The sequence below is a fragment of the Chrysemys picta genome, chromosome 1 (genome assembly GCF_011386835.1).
Source record: "Chrysemys picta bellii isolate R12L10 chromosome 1, ASM1138683v2, whole genome shotgun sequence".
Classification (NCBI taxonomy): domain Eukaryota; kingdom Metazoa; phylum Chordata; order Testudines; family Emydidae; genus Chrysemys; species Chrysemys picta.
This window is the reverse complement of record NC_088791.1, coordinates 235,634,744-235,652,351: the sequence shown is the minus strand read 5'-3', so window position 1 is coordinate 235,652,351 and position 17,608 is coordinate 235,634,744. Positions and strand designations below refer to the sequence as shown.

Below are 17,608 nucleotides of genomic sequence, written 5' to 3'. Positions count from 1 at the left end.
AAAAGATTCAAGGACTCGAGATGCAGCTGGAGATGATGACAGAATTCAGATGGGGATTTGATGATTTAATCCAAAGGAGGAGGTGGCACAAACAACTAAATATTTGTTCATCAGGTGTCCACAAAAGGACCTGGAGGGTAGACTGCCAGAGGAGGTGGGTGATCAATGGAAGAATGTGACCATGAAGACAAGGTAGAGGAAAAGACCAGCTAGTGGAGGTGAAATAGAGTTGAAGGAGGAGAAGAAACAGGCAGATGGGATGTCGAGGAAGAAAAGAAGGGAAGCCAGTCCTTGCAGAGGAGAGAATGGAGATAGCCAAGGACTAGAGCCCAAGGAAAAATGATGATGATGTACAGGGGACTGCAGAAGAATGTGAGATTCATAACATCAGGGAGAGACGTGTATGTGACCAGGGACTCCATACTAAGAAGAATTGACAGTCCTGTCACTAGACCTAATAGAGACAGAAGAGTTTGTTATCTGTCAGGAGCAAGGATATAAGATGTGGACATGAAGCTCAAAAGGATCCTGATGGGAGTAGGGGAAAAAATCCACCGACTGTGCTGCATATTGGGATGAATGACCTTGCTTGATTCCCAATGGACTAGATCAAGGATAATTACAGTAGGGTTGGTAAGATGCTTAAAGACATGGAAGCTCAAATGATCTTCAGTCCCTACAGAAGGAGGGTGAAGATGTGGCAAGATAATGAAGATGAATAGATGGCTCAAGGACTGGTGCTCTGAGGAAGATTTTGGGATGATCGACCATGGGAAGGCATTCACAGAAAGAAGACTCTTCTCAACTGATGGACTCCATTTGTTTACCTGGGATACTAGCCTTCTGGAATCAAGACTGGAATGATTATTAGTTTTTATTGATGCTTTAAGAGATTACAAAATCAAAATAGGCTTCAAACTGCTGAAAGGTCTGTTCAGTTATTTAAAAACATTTCAAGGATTTCCTCTCTCTGTTTTCTTCCTCCTTACCCTCTTCAGTTAATGAAATCTGCAGGAATGAGCACAAGACAGATAATCGGGAATGTCCTGAGTTCTAATCCTGACTGCCACTAGCTGAGTGGCCTAGATCAAGTCACCATAAACTTTGTCTCCATATGAAAAAGGGGATAATATTTGCCTATTAACATCATGGGCTTGTGAGGATTAATTAGTCTGTATATTGTATATAGTTTTGTAAATATATAAAATATTAAGTATTAGATCCTCTCTATCCCTCACCCTCCATGATTTTTCCTAGGTTAAAAAGTCTTGTTCCCAGTGTAAATACAGAAACATTTTTCATGTGGTGTTTCAAAACTGAATTGGGCCGGTGGTGGTTAGAATTCTCCCAAAGCAAACAAATAATGTAGACAATTACAGAAAAATCAGTCTTATATTTGTTATTTTCTAAAAATTTCTATCCTATTGAATTATCATGTCCAGGTCAGCTTATAGGAGCACTAGGCCATGTGGGAAACTGCACAGATGTTGCGTGCCTCCAAAACACCTATATGTGCTCTTTTTGAACACCTCAGCCAACTGCCTAAATTGCCCCTTATGTTCTTGTGACAAAGTGGGATATGTTTGTATCAAATTATAGACTCTATTTCGTATTATGCATTGAACTTGTATTCTACACTTGCCCCAAGGCAAGCCTACTGAATTGCATTCCAGACAGCAGCCCTGCCCAGGAGATGTTTGCACCACCTCATTGAAGGACTATCACCGAAAAGTCATCAAGCTACTGGATTTGATGGTCTCTAAGCTGCTGGCCAACTCCCATGGAACAATGTTTTTTCTATAGAGGGGGCCCACCGGGGATGCATATACAATTGAGGCAGGGGGCTGGACAGTTCCAGTGGAGTGCATGGCAAGAAGACAGGCTATTTAAGGCCAAGGGTGGGAAGGAGCAACCACAGCCAACTGTAAGGACTTGCTGAAGAGAGGGCAACAGGGACTTTGAGTCTGAACAGTGACCAACCTCTGACTCACAAAAGGGAAAGCTCAGACATGGGGAGGGTGTGCTTTGGTAATTTTTGTTGTTTTCAGAAATCTGTAACTTTAATACTTTTAAGAGTAGACTTTCTGTGCTAAAGAAATACTTTTGCTAAGCTTACGTTCCTTGCTTTCCTGCTATATTGTCCCATAGGCATTAAAGTAGAAGCCCAGTTGTCCACAGCCTAGGTAGAGCTTTGGGAAAGTGTATGTAAGCAACTGGGTGCTAGGGAGACATAAAGCACTGGTTTCAAGGTCTGGGGAGTCTGCATAGAAGAGTCTCACATGCCAGTGAAGGACTCTGACAAGAGGTCTCAAAGTATGCTTGTCAGATCCAGAGCTAAACAGTTACTAGATTCTGCCAAGACCCAGGTGATGAATGTGGGAACCCAGCAGTTAGGTACATTTGCAACAGACTGGTGTCCATACAGAGAGGATACTGGGCCAGGTTTTAATATTCCTACAGTCAGATCTTTTTGAAAGCAGGAAGCAGAAACTCCCAAATAAAAAACAACTAAAAACACATGAAGAAAGACTGACCTATAATAAATTACATAACCCTCCAGAGTGTATATGGAGCAGGATTGGTGAGTGGTAAACCAATGATGTATTGTAAATTTGCTTTATATTCATGTGTGTATTTCATGCAGTGTGCCAGGTATATTCATATTTATTTTTGTACATCTGTATTTTAAACTTGAAGTTTTCCACTGTAAATTTATTCTTGCAACTTCACAGCAAGATGTTAAATTATGCAATAAATTTTCAAAGAACAAGAATTGTAAGTAATTTGCTTTCTCCAAAAGATGTTCATCCCACTAAACTCCCACTCTTGGAAACCCAAAGGCTCAAGGACTGTCTCCAAACTACACCAAGGACTAATATGGAAATATGAAAACAAACAACTGTTTTAAAATAGGGAACTAATATACTTCCAACAATGAAAAATTGAGGATTAAATGCCAGAGACAGTCCCAGAATGAGAGTAAAGAGCTATTTCCAAACAAATACCTACTGGAGGGAGTGGGGAGCAGAGTTTAAGCACCCTTAAATGGGGAACAGGCACTGTAACATAGATAATCCAGTAATGAATTCCTACTCAGATGACAACTTTGGGTAACAATGCTTCATAAAGGTGGTGGCTCTGCAAGTAACCTGTGCAGCAACACGTTTTAGGCTGGCAGCTGAAGCAGCTCAGTCCTGAAGAGAGAGTCTTGACATGACCTTCAAGCTTCTCTGGCTGTGGCACTGAGAACAATAGGCACTTAGTGGAGGATTACTGAAGTTGCTACCAGGTATCAAGAGCTGTAATGGCTCTGAGTTGGGAAGCGGAATTGTGCTTTCCTGATGAACAGAGCATGCCATTTCAAAGAAATCAGTCGCTCCCTCAATGCACTGATTTCCTTTGAATGCATGTGTTGCCTGGGCACTGTGTGGAATTTCTAGTACAGCCTGGTGACAGTGAAACATAGGATTGTGCAGGACTCTGATGCTGAAGTATTGCTGTAGATATAGCCTCTCTTTAGACCTGCAAGAAAGGAACTGATGCCAATGCAGAGTCTTTGCATTAAATTTGCGTATTTGATTCAGAGGCCATGGCCAGAGTGTTGAGCTATGTGTTGGATTTACTTGCATTTTTGGAAGAGACCGGGATGGCTATTGGCCACTCTCAGGATTGAAGGCACAGGGTGACATCTGAAAGCAGATGATATAAAATAAAAAAAATATATATGGAGATATACCTATCTCATAGAACTGGAAGGGACCCCGAAAGATCATCGAGTCCAGCCCCCTGCCTTCACTAGGAGGACCAAGTACTGATTTTGCCCCAGATCCCTAGGTGGCCCCCTCAAGGACTGAACACTCAACCCTGGGTTTAGCAGGCCAATGCTGAAACCACTGAGCTATCCTTCTCCAATATGTAAGACCACACAGTCCTTGACCAGACAAGTAGTAGTCATGCCTCTCTGTAAGGGACATATGTTTGGGCATATTTTTGGAAGCTGCTGGAGTCTTCCTTCCTCCATTCTTTCAAAAGCGATAATACAATAGAAATGCAGCATCAAAGAAACAACTATGCACTAAGCACAACCACAAGAAAAGCTGTAGTGATGGAAACAGGAGGGCTCAAAACCCTTAGCGTTTCAAAGTCTTGATACCGGAAAGAATAAGGAGAGAGATGGGGGGGGGCCACAGAAACAAAATGTCTCGTCAACACACCAGGATACCTGCCTTGAAAGGTTGGGAGAGGCATCAGTGGAGATCCTATGTAGTGTGAGAATCAGGACAATAGCCTGGAGGTATTGAAGAGGCAGGCAATTAGATCTTGCCGCCCCAAATTAAGCAGGAACAGGCTTTGAAAGTGAGACTAATCAAAGGAGGAAATTAGAAAGGGATATTGTATGAACGTAGTAAGGGGGCAGGAAGGATGAGACAGCTCAGCTAAGATAGCAGGGACAAACCAGGCACTTGAATGAGGTCTGTGAAAAGAACATTTATGACAAAAACTTGACAAGTATGAGTCAATTAAGTTGTACCGTGGAAGTATGGAGCTAGAAGTGGGAATCCAATGAAACCGAAATGTTTGGAGAAATGAAAGTTATTATGGGGACAAGAGCCCTTTTGCACTGGAGAGAGGGGAGGAGGAAATCCAAGAGAAGAGACTCAAAAATGTTTTTTTTTTAAAATGTCAATTCTTGCTGTTTGGCAGTCACATGAAGAGGGGAAAATATCAAACAAATAAAATGTAAGTTTTCCTGGTTTAGCTGAAGTGAATTAAAAGCATTTGGCCATCCGTGATGCTGGCACAAAGCTTTAACAAAGTCTAGGATCCGAGTAGAGAAATTATAGTAAACTAAAGTAAATCAATCTGCATATTCACAGTGCAATTAGCAAAACTGAAAAGTGATTATGAAAATCCCTGCATTCTAACTGGCTGACAGACTTTACTAGCTGGAGTACATGGACTGAATACTGTAGTTATTGTTCTAACTGTACAATGATTATGCAGATCAGACATCCAGAATCAGAGTGCCAGGAACTGAATAACTAAAACAAAATGTACCATTTTGCGTATTAAGAGCAACTGTGTCTGGCAGACTGCAGAAATGCTGCAGTTGGTGATACATAACCATATGGTTTCTTAGTTATGTAGTTCCAGGTTCTTCATTTCTGCAAGTGTAATATCCACAATCATTGTATAGTTATTGCTCAAAAATATGCAGATCCTCATAATCTGACTGGCTAACAATCATTTTTAGCCCAAGTGCAGGGATCTGAATAATCAGAGTGATTCCAATCACGGTCTCATTAGCTCACGTAACAAAAATTTTTTAGTCTGTGTGTAAAACAAACATGGCAGCCTCAGATTCTCATTCCTTTCAGCTCCAAGTTCTACATGGAAAAAAATCTCAGAAAAACACAAAAATGGGGCTGCCAAACGGTTGAAAGGAAAACAGTTTTAACTCATTTCCCTTCCTATGCATGATAGGTATTTTACAGCAGCTGAGCATCTTGCAGTCTTTAAAGCATTTATCCTGACAATATGAAGCAGAGAGACTGTCCAATGTGACAGGAAGTCTGTGGCAGAGAAGGAATTGAATTTAAACCTAACTCCTAGACTATTGCCCTAACCACTGAGTCATCCTTCCTCTATTAAATTCTTTTGGACCATCTCTCTTCATATGTCAGCTAGGCTCTTATATCTACAGTATTTGTATGTTTCTTTTTGTATTTTGGAGTTTTTCTTCCCAACTGTAGGAGAATTTAAAGAAGTCCTGCTGAGAAGTGCCTTGCTGACCTGTAGAAAAGGAAGGTCCAAAAGAATTCATTTACTTTTCAATAGTTTTATAGCCCTTTTTTTTTTTTTAATTTCTTTTTTTTTTTTGAAGTATGAATGAGCATTTCTGCATAACTTGACCATGCTTCCAGTTAACCTGAAAATAATCACACCCTGGGCCAATAAAGTCAGCATCCCTGGATTCTACTCAGCTCTTACAAACAGGAACACATCTAATTATTATTATTATAATGCTGCTTTGGAAATTAGCTAACTTGCAAGTTGCAATAATCAATATGGAAAACAAGCACAAACTACATGATACAAGTTTCCATACCAGGCCAAGGATTGTTCTCTCTAGTTCTGCAACCCATTTCCCACAATATGCAAAACCTGATGTTTTCTATTTTGCTAAGTATTTGACTAATCAACTTGTTTTCAAATGCGTGCAATGAGATGTTAAAACTCTAGGAGTATAATTAGGGCCCTACCAAATTCACGGTCCCTTATGGTCAATTTCATGGTCATAGGATTTTAAAAATCATAAATTTCATGATTTCAGCTATTTAAATCTGAAATTTCATGGTGTTGTAATTGTAGGGGTCCTGACCCCAAAAAGGAGTTGGAGGGGAGCAAGGTTATTATGGGGAGAGGGGGGTTGTGGTAAGTGGTACTGCACTGTTGCTGGTGGCGGTGCTGCCTTCAGAGCTGGGTGGCTGGTGAGCGGCAGCTGCTGGCCAGGAGCCCAGCTCTGAAGGCAGAGCCACCATCAGCCACAGCGCAGAAGGAAGGATGCCATGGTAAGGTATTGCCACCCTTACTTCTGTGCTGCTGCTGGTGGGGCACTACCTTCAGAGCTGGGTCCCCAGCCAACAGCTGCTGCTCCTTGGCCGCCAAACTCTGAAGGCAGCGCAGAAATAAGGGTAGCAATATTGCAATCCCCCCTAAAATAACCTTGTGACCCCCATGCAACTTCCTTTTGGTCAGGTCCTCCAATTTGAGAAATACTGGTCTCCCACCGTGAAATCTATAGGGTATAGGGTAAAAGCACCCAAAACACCAGATTTCACAGTCCGTGACACGTTTTTCATAGCTGTGAATTTGGTGGGGCCCTAAGTATAATTTAGAGAGACAAGGTGGGTGAGAGAATATCTTTTATGGGACCACCTTCCATTGGGTGAAGGAGAAACTTGAACTCTTCTTCAGGAGTATAATTTGACATGCTATTAGGTCTAAGTGCAGGGTTGTAAATTTCAGATACTGTATTATGCTACCATCTGCTGGTTGGTACTAAATGAAACTTAAAAAAATGTTATTTCAGTGAGAATTACATTTCTAGACTGAGAACCAAATACTACTCTTTTAGAGAAATATACTAATTAGACATAGGCCTTGTAGAGACAAAGTGGGTCAGGTATTATCTTTTATTGGACCAACTTCTGTTGGAGAGAGAGACAAGCTTTCGAGCTACACAGAGGTAAAGATATTACCTCCTCGCCCATCTTGTCTCTTTAATATCCTGGGAGCAACTCACCTACAACAACAGTGCACAGGTCTTGCAAGGAGAAAGCCAAAGGATTTTCTTGTTTGTTTTTAAATGTACACTTAAAGGTTTATTTTTGCAAAAAGCTGCTGTTGCATTTAGCCCAGAGGAGCTTTAAACATAATACACAAAACCCATCTAATTACTGCTTAATGTACTTACATTCGGCTAGTTTCAATGTTTTCAGAGTGAGGTTCTCCTGGTGATCTGCAAGATGCAGAAAAGAAAGGTTAAGCATCATTCTTTATTCTAAGATATTAAAACATGCTGGATAGGAAAATCAGAAAAAAATGTTATCTATATTGCTAGGTCTATAACAGTGTTTCTCAAACTGGGGTCGCCGCTTGTGTAGGGAAAGCCCCTGGCGGGCCGGGACGGTTTGTTTACCTCCCCGTCCGCAGGTCTGGCCGATCGCAGTTCCCATTGGCCGCGGTTCGCCGCTGCAGGCCAATGGGGGCTGCTGGAAGCGGTGGCCAGTAAGTCCGTTGGCCCACACCGCTTCCAGCAGGTCCCATTGGCCTGGAGCAGCGAACCGCGGCCAGTGGGAGCCACGATCGGCCGGACCTGCGGACGGGACAGGTAAATAAACCGGCCCGGCCCGCCAGGGGCTTTCCCTACACAAGTGGCGACCCCAGTTTGAGAAACACTGGTCTATAATGTTTATATTACTGTTAAACAGTATAAACAAGCAACTGAAATATGACTTGCTTATTCATTTTTATTAGTTTAGTTAAACTCTGGGGGAAAACATGGTTTATGTAAATATGTCATGACAAAGGCCGAGAATAAGATTAAGACAGGAATGATTCTCTAGTGAGAAAGGCAATGTTTTCAAGGCTCATATGACAGGAAAGTATAATAGATTTTTGTTGGTCATTTTCCCCTTCTAGGTTTCACAGTCAACTATGGGCCAAATCATCACAGCAAGTTCTGTAGTATAAGGTGCACTGAAGTTCCTTTATCACCACAAAAACAGCTCTGTACCAAATTGACTGATCTTGCATATGGTTGAGCCTTGTGTGGCAAGAGAGAGAAAAGTTCAACAGAAGCAAAGCGTGAAGCACCCAACACCTGAAGTAGCTGAACAGATTCTAGTCACCTCTCCCTCACAATGCTGTGTCCATGAACTGCAGCCTTACACTTGCTGTAATCCCACAGAGCTGTTGGTGGTGAGAGACCAGGGTTGGGGGTGGGGGGGTGGGGGTTACATGTATTTTTCTGCTCTTCCTTCCCAGCTTAAATAGATTGATGTTTTGGAAGGTGAACATCCCCAGCATGCCCCCCAGACGTCATCACCCTCTTCTTATAGTTAAGCCAGCCCAGCCCATTCAGGTCACTTCCACCCCAGTGGGGGGAAGGGAGAAACATTGCCTCAGCTAAAATCATTCTCTGGTACCAAAATCATTGTGTCAGCTATGAGAATTATCAACTGTCACAGCTGTTCCTGGGAGGGTGGGAATCAGCCTTTCCCAGATGAGAAGACGACTCTGCGATTGCATTATATAGCTTAGCAGACACAGGATTTAGTCCTAAATGCTTAGCTAATTACCATTATAGACAATGTTCCTGAGTAATTGAGATTTTTTTTTTCTGAAGAAAAGTTTTAACATGAAACACACAAGTGAATTTTTAGTTACAAAAAGTTTATATTTGAATAGTGTGCAAGCTCACCTAAAACTATAAAAAACGACTTAGCAAATGAAATACAATAAATATGTACTGCCAAATCACTCTACTGCAAATACAAATAGCAGCCCTTATGTACTACAGTGATGTGCCATATTACAGAAAACTCAAGGAGAAAAACTGTCAGCCATTCAGTTGCTTTAATTTTTTTTTTGTATTTACAACTGATTTTAATAATTTTATAACACTGTTTTGTATAGCTTAAATTCTGCATTTAATATACTTACATTGTACACATATAGCTAAAGATAAACCAAATATTTCCATACTGATTTTTATTCTGTAAGCAACTTTTGATACTATTAACTATGTTTTAATGTCTCCTCTGGGGGATAAAGGTTGCTCTTCCACCCCTAAATTTTCTTACATAGAGCATAGGGAATCATTCTCATTACCCCTCATATTCAATATGAAGGAAAAGCCAGTGGAGATGATTACAAGGCATAATGGATTGCAATTTAATTCAGTGTGGATGATAACTAACTTTGCCTCCTTTTTGTCAAACTCTGATCTGTGGAGTGTTCGTCTCCTAGCTTCTGACTGAAAACAGAACCTGCATGAAAGTCAATGACTAAAACTCAGTCCAAACAAGACACAAGTGAACTTGACTGGGAGAACTGTAGCATCTAGAAGAATGGGCAGGGATTGTTTGATCTTTTCCAATAGGGTTTAGTCGGATGTTTTATATTAATCCATTGCTGTTCTTGAATTTTCAAGCAACAGCTGTGTGTAGCTTAATCCTTCTCCACTATCTCATTTACAGAATGACTAAGGATATAGCTACACTGCAATGACAAATACAACTTCCTAGTCTCCTACTCCCAATGAACAAGCAAGTTGCCTTTGTAACGCTGAACCTCCAGGAACTTTCTAGAAAAGAGCCTCAAGATCCTTTCTGAATGTCACCTTAAAAGCTGCAATGTTGTCAATATCCATGTGCTAGCTGAATTAAATTGAAATTACACACACACACACACACACACACACACTAGTGTGCCAGTTCCACTCACCCCTATATTTTCATAAACTGATGGGCAGACAAAAAATAGTTGCTGGTATTAGGGGAATTGAAGAATATCAGCAGTTTCCAATACAACATAATGCAGCAACACATTCAAAATGAGCAGGGAAACAGAAGAAAGCAGACACCAGGCAAACAACAAGAAAAATAAAACAATAGGATGTAGCTACCAGTCTTTGGCACCAATTTGCTGTAGAGTATATCTAGTATATCCCTATAATCTATATTCATCCCATCTGGTCTTCCAGAGATGTGACATCACTAGAGAGTAGGCACCCAACTCCAAGCTGTCCTACAGGCTGACCAGTTTGTTTATTTTTAAACTAATAGAGACCTTTATGTTTATGGAAAAAATCAAGCAACTTCAGAACAAGTACAGGATCTCACAAAACTGTTTCCGTAGATACAAAGTGCAAAATCCCTATAAGTATTTTTCCTAGGTTTCCAGTGGTCTGGTTTACAATATGATTTAGTGTATTATTAATTTTCTCATTAAACCTCACAGATAAAAAAGGACAGGACATATTTTTTAAAAAATAAAGGATGTAAGAATCATATCAAGTTTAAAAAAATTCAAGCTAAGCTTATAACACTAATTAAAACAGTGTGGGAAATCAATTGTATTACAGGACCAGAAGTTCACTAGTTTGATGAGCAGCTATTTATTAATATCAAATAGAATTAACAAAATATAGTACTACTTTTCTAAATATGTAATATACTGAAGACACAATTACATTATACTTAAACTGCTAAGAATACATTAAATAACATGCTGAAATGTTCTCTTTCAACACCATTTGTTTAAAAATCTGAACAGAAGAGTTTTAAGTTACTTTACAATAACGGTTTTAACAAGACCCCAGAGCAAATGCTCTTACAACTTTCAAACTTGAATTAGATGGCAGAAACTGTGATCACAAGACACCAACTAATCTGAATACTGCAGCATGAGCTAGCAAATTCAAATGATGGCTCACTTCCAACAACACTGGGAGCAACTTCTCCATTCTGCAAGCCACTCCTTTTACCTCCACTGTAACTCCCTAGGAGAGAAAAGTAAAGGTATGCAAGTCTACTGAATTTCAGTATCATCAAGTTTCCTGGACTAATGTTTTTAGCAAATACTCACTAATTAAATGCATATTTTAATAAGATGCTGGCAAGATATTTTTTTATCATTACATTTTTTTTAATACTGTTATAACAGTAGTTGGAGGCTTGAAATTGTGATCTGCTTCTTACCAATGCTTTCCTTAGATCTTTGGCATACAGTGGTTTGCTGTTGAAGGGGGGACATGAGTCCTAGGATGCTGACATTTAAGGCAGCATAGGGGAGAATTACATGGACTTTCACATCAACACAAGAAAAAGTGTAGGTCAAAGGTTAGGTCTCGACTAACCGTCACACTGTCCTTTCAAAAGCTACTTGTATTCCATTTATACAATTACTTTCAAAGTCATATGAATCAACTATTCTTTAAATTAAGTATTACACTAAAGATAATATTTAGTTAATTCACAAAAATACCATTAAATCTTTTTATGTTTACCTTTTACAAGTTGTGGCCATTCGGTGACATCGGGGTGATCACAGTTTTGAGTCACTGATTAAAAACAGGTTGCCACACCAGTCGTTAAGTTGGATTATACCTAGGCTTAACAATTCTAAATAAATAAAAAAACAGTTAAAAGTCCTTAAAAATTAACATTTCCAGCCAGTACACTAAATAAACACAACACAAAGAGGTAAAATAATTACAGATGCTAAAAAATAGTTTTAGATGATAAACTTAAGACTATGCTGCCAAAAAGAATTATAGGGACATTGAAGACCAGCTATGATTTTTACTTTAATTCACCATAACAGATGGAACTGGTCCATATAAGTGAACTTTAATACTAACCCTGAAGTTTGTTAACGCAGTAAAAACAAACACACAAACCTAACTGACCAATGGAAGATACTTCATTTCAATATAATGAACACTCAAAGATTTGGAAACATTACATAAACATGAATTACAGTTCAGTTCTCAATATACTACTATATTTGATAATATGTTTCCTTAATATAACTCAATTTTAAATTGTTTCTAGAAAGATTGTTGGGTTTCAAGGAACTTCCATATAGCTATTTTTTGCTATGTTTTTCATCCAAAAATAAGCAGAATGATCCAAGTCCATGCATGAAACTGGTCAGATATTTGACAGGAGCAATAAACTTTACAGTGTTTGGACATCTCGTTAGAGTGTCAGCCCCATTTATATTTTAAAGATTTTTTAGTCTTCTCCTTCCATTTAAAAAACAATTATTTTACCTGTCAATTGTTTCCTGTGATCTGTCTCCACTGGCATAAATTGTAGGGTTGGTCCTCTACTCTGTCAGGCAGGTGGCAGCCAATGATAACTCAGCAATACTCGTGCCCAAAGCGCCCTGGGACCACCCCAGCTGATTACTTCCATGTCTGAAAAGGAACCAGTTAGTCTCTTACCTATTTCTATTATCTGTCCTAAACTAAAATTAATGGGTAAAAAACAATCCTCAACACTTAAAATCACCCCATTCTCTCCTCCTCCATCCCACTCCCACACTCCTAGCAGGATTGGATAAGAGTAAAGAACAGAAAAATATTTGAATCCTGTATCTGTGATGGAGTCAGCTCACAAAAAGCAATAATTTACATACCGTATATACTCGTTCATAAGCTGATTTTTTTTTAGTAAAAAAAGGAAGCATCAGAGAAGGGGGTCGGCTTATGAACGGGTATAGAGAGGGAGAGGTGGGACACAGCCCCTCCCCCCAACAGAGGGAGCAAGGAGAGGCAGCACAGCCAGAAGGGAAGAGACGGGGCCAGAGTCTCTCCACTTCTGGCGGCGACGCCCGGCCCGCCGGAGCAGGCTGCGGCCAGGCCAGAGACATCCTCCCCTGGCCCTCCCCAGATAAAGTGGGAAGGGATGGGATAGAGCGAGTGTGGGGGTCCCGGGCTAGGGATGGGGTCATGTGGGGAATGGTCACAGGGGTTACTCCCCTGACCCCCAGCTTCTCCCCCCAAAAAAGTTTCCCCACCAGTTGCTGTCCCGGCCTGTCAGGGTAAGCAGCTGGTGCGCCGGGACACTTTGTTTACTTAGGTTAACCTCCGTGCCTGCGGCTGCTTGAGGTAAACAAACCCTCTCGGCCCGCCAGCAGCTTATCCTGATGGCCCGGGAGCCAAAGTTTGCTGAACTCTGAATTATAGGGTTGGCTTATGAACGGGTCATAAAAATTTTCCATTTTTACTTATCCATCTTGGGGGAGTTGGCTTAGAAACGAACTGGCTTATGATCGAGTATATACGATAAGTTGATCTCTTAGTGCAGAAGGATTCATTCAAGACAAGCACTGCCTTTTGTTTAAACATGTGTATATGCTACTGCTGCATTTAGTGAGTGCAAAAAAAATTTTGATTTTAGTTTCTTCTAAAAATAGTGATCTGTTAACAGCCAGTGGCCACACAAGTCCAGCACTGTGCAATAGCTAGGAAGTTTCCTTCAGTGAGCTCTCACTCTGACCTGCACAGACTGTAGGGCTCTAACTAGCACTATCTTCACAAACAAAAAGGCGTCAGCATTCTGCAGCTGACTACCACATCTGCTAATGGCCAAACCACACACTTATTTGGTGAATAATCAGGGAGTGCACGTGAAGGCTCGATACATGTAACCCAGCGAAGCCCCCCTTTTTCAGCTGAACAGGTCACAAGGACCCTTGCAGAAGGGAACTAATGTTGACAAGCATTAGCAACAGCCACCGACTCTCTTCGCTGAAGTATACCACAGCTCATTATGATCCTTAAAGGCTTCAAACTTTTTGAAGTTTCCCAGCTCTGCCACTGACTCACTAGGACAACTCATTTCACTATTGGGCTTCAAATTCTCCATCTGTAAAATGCAGTAATGATACTTACTACCTTTGTAATGAAGTTTGAGATCAACAGATGAGAAGGGCAAAGTGCAAATATTACTAATACCAATACCAAACTAGTGAAATGACATTTCCTTCCCACATCTAGGGTTGAATGAAAGGAAAATAGGAAAGGTGAGTGGAAAGATGGAAAAAAAAATCTATTCTGGAACTGCAGAAAGGGTTATTGTCCCTGTTCTTCTGGCAAACCTAATGGCCACAAAGAGGAAAAATCTAAAACAATCTAGATTAACGGCTGCAATACCTTTGAAAGCGTTTGAGTGAGGAAGGAATGATAAAAAAATAACCTTTTCAAAATCAAATTAAGGCTCAAAATAGCTGGGGACCTAATGGTAGAAAAGAGGGGGATCAAAATGCAAATAACCATTTCCAGGAAGTTGGCACAAGGTTTTAAAGCCCATAGAATAGACTGCCACATTTCCCTAAAACCATCAATGGCAGAGACACGAATCCTTAAGGTAGTGGTTCTAAAACTAACGTCCATGGATCATTAGTGGTCCACAGAATGAAATATCTATGATCCAAGCAAGAGGTGGTGATGCAAAACAGGATGAAAAAGTTTACAGTATTCCTTCGGGCATGACGACCTTTAGACGGATCTTGTGCCATTTTCTAGCTTCTCAATTTGCTGTAGAGAATAAAAGGAGCCCTAATCGGAAGCAATGTAATTTCCTTTTTGCTTCTCGGGAAAGCAGCAGGAAGTGTGTGTTTTTATTCAATTTTGCATGGGTGCAGTGAAGCAGGTTTGTAAGGATGCATTTAGAAATGAAAAATAAATCATTAATAACTGAATTCTAGCCCCTTTTCTTAAGCCTAATTGGTGTGCCTCTAGATAAAGAAGAATGGAACCTAATTTGGCTACATCCAGTACCTTTATTTTGGATAACAAACTGTGTGCCATGCTACAAATCTGAGGGATCTGGAACAGGAATAGAGTACTGACTTCGTTGAAAAAGCTATCTGTTTGGGGTCAAAGGAAAGTAAAGGTTCTTTCCCTGCAATATTCAGATCGTCTAACACCACTAACCATCTTCACAATAATTGGGCTTTTTTCCTTCCTTTTAAAGGGCTGAGGTGGACAGGATGCCAAAAAACATTCTTGGGGTTGATGAGTGCAAACTGTGAGCTCCTCTCCTCAGTTACCATGATGAAGATTCATGGATTTAGATGCCCTTCCCCTCAACTATTTTGGCGCCTAGCAGATGGAAATGTGTGTTACACAGTTGATTTCATTCTGCTCATCCGAAGAGAACAGATTCCTGAAAAGACTATGGCTTCTCCATACTACATATAGGTCACCACTGGCATGGGTTCCATTCTGAATAGTATGTGTTTATAGGGATATACCTGAGCTACTCATCATAGGGCTAGCTGAACAGCTATGAGCCCTAATACTTTTCTGTGCAGACTCTTCACCTTCTATAGTTAAGGAGTTTATTCTGAGAGGGTCTCTATACTGCCCTGAGGATTCTGTCAGGCTTATGTTTGAAGCTTATTAGTGTCTAGCTCCTGGAGAATGGTGCTTGCTTTTGTGCATTGCTTGTTCAGCCACCAAGGCTTACCCCAGAAAAGGGACTGAGTTTTAATTCCAGATTCTCCATACAGCAATACCCACTAGAAGATGATCTGCAGTGGTCTCAGTCAGGACCGGGCCTAAGGAATAAGGGCTGACAAACTACAGGTTGGTAGACTTTCTTGTTGCTGAAATTTGCTTCTATAAACCCTAATTAGAAATGACAGTTTGACCATTCTGTCTGTTAGAAAAAAAAAACGTTCCTTTCTGGAGTATTTTTACTATTGCCTCCAAATATGGCAGAGGCCCATGAGGAAGAAATTATGTATGTTTGCTGCCAGGATCAAAATATGGACGAGATGAACAAATTGCCTAAACAGAGAAATCTTCTGGACAGCAGTGAAGATAGTTTTATAAAAATCAGATGGCTGCTTGGAATAGTGGCTGGCCCAAATGGGAAGGAAATTAATTAGATAAACTGTAGCATAATTGATCTTAAAAGTAACCTGTGAGTAAACTGTTAATTCACAAAAGACACAAAAACTGCTCTTCAATTTGTTTTGGCTCGCCTAATTATACTTTTACACTTGATCTGTCAGAGTTTACGCTCCATTCTATTTTCCTCACTAGGATTTAACTTCCAATTTTTAAAGGATGCCTTTTTGACCGTAACTGCCTTTTTTACTCTGCTGTTTAGCCATGGAAGTATTTTTGGGTCCTCTTACTGTCTTTTTTTCATATGGGGAGGAGGAGGGGGGTGTCCATTTAGTTTGAGCCTCTATTACGATGTTTTTAAATCGTTTCCATGCAGCTTGTAGGCATGGCACTCTTGTGACTATTCCTCTGAATTTCCATTTAACTAGCTTCCTCATTTTTGTGTAATACCCCTTTTGAAAGTTTACTACTACTGTTGTGGGTTTCTTTGGTATTTTTCCCCCTACAAGATTGTTAAGTTTAAATTACATTATAGTTGCTATTACTGAGCGATTCAGCTATATTCACCTTATGGACCAGATCCTGAGTCCCATTTAGGACTCAGAAATTGTCTCTACCCTTGTGGGTTCCAGGGACTAGCTGCTCCAAGAATCAGTCATTAACAGTGTCTAAAAATTTTCTCTCTGCATCCCATCCTGAGGTGACATGTACCCAATCAATATGGAAATAGTTAAAAAAACCCTTTATTATTTTTCTGTGGATTTTCTGTTTTTGTAGCTTCTTTAATCTCACTGAGCATTTCACAATCAAAACCATCCTGGTCAGGTGATCAGTCATATAGTCCTACTGGAATACGCCTATTATTCAAGCATGGAATTTCTATTCATAGAGATTCTGTGGTACAGTTTGATTCATTTAAGATTTTTCACTATTTTTGACTATCCTCTTTTTCATGTATAGTTCCACTCCCCCTCCAGTGTGATCTACTCTCATTCCTGTGTGTTTTGTACTCTGGTATTACCATGTCCCATTGGTTATCATTGTTCCACCAAGTTTCTGTGATGTCAGTTATATTAATATCCTCATTTAATACCAGGTGCTCAAGTTCACCCATCTTAGTATTTAGACTTCTTCCATTTGTATACAAGCACTTATAAAATTTGTCAGTATTTAGTTGTCTGCCTTCATGTGATGCGATTAAATGGGGCTCTTGATTGACTATTTCTCTTCAGTTCCTACCTGTACTTTATCAACTTCTATCCTCTCCTCTTTATTAGGATATAAAGTATCCCCTTTAAAAAATCCTCTCCTAAAGGATGTGTCTATCTGAACTGATTGTCCCTCCGTACCTGCCTGCTTTCCCCCTGCCCTTAGTTTAAAAATACCCTTTTCAATTATACATGCCAGCAGTCTGGTTCTGTTTTGGTGTAGGTGGAGCCCATCCTTCCTGTATAGGCTCCTCCTCCTCTCAAAATGTTCCCAATAAACCTAAATCCCTCCTCCAAACACCATCATCTCATCCATGCATTGAGACCTTGCTGTTCTGCCTGTCTAACTGGCCCTGCACATGGAACTGGAAGCATTTCAGAAAATGCTACCAGGGAGGTCCTGGACTTTAATCTCTTACCTAGCAGCCTAAATTTGCCCTCAAGGACTTCTCTCCTACCTTTCCTT

The 17,608-nt window shown here is 40.3% G+C and overlaps 1 protein-coding gene across 5 annotated transcripts in view; it reads right to left on the bottom strand.

Moving 5' to 3' along the window:
- UBE3A (ubiquitin protein ligase E3A) overlaps positions 1-17,608 on the bottom strand; it is a 92,953-nt gene that overhangs the window by 48,590 nt on the left and 26,755 nt on the right. For 2 of the 5 annotated variants that reach the window (XM_005283198.5, XM_065580830.1), the window contains exons 3-4: positions 11,576-11,690; positions 7,478-7,522 (exon numbers count right to left, since the gene is read on the bottom strand). In XM_005283198.5, the coding sequence (XP_005283255.1) occupies positions 7,478-7,522; positions 11,576-11,595 (65 nt within the window). In that variant the 5' untranslated portion in view covers positions 11,596-11,690. Of the gene's footprint in view, positions 1-7,477; positions 7,523-11,002; positions 11,069-11,575; positions 11,691-12,343; positions 12,491-17,608 lie in introns of all 5 variants that reach the window. The other 3 variants (XM_005283197.5, XM_042840823.2, XM_065580831.1) reach the window with 3 other exon arrangements.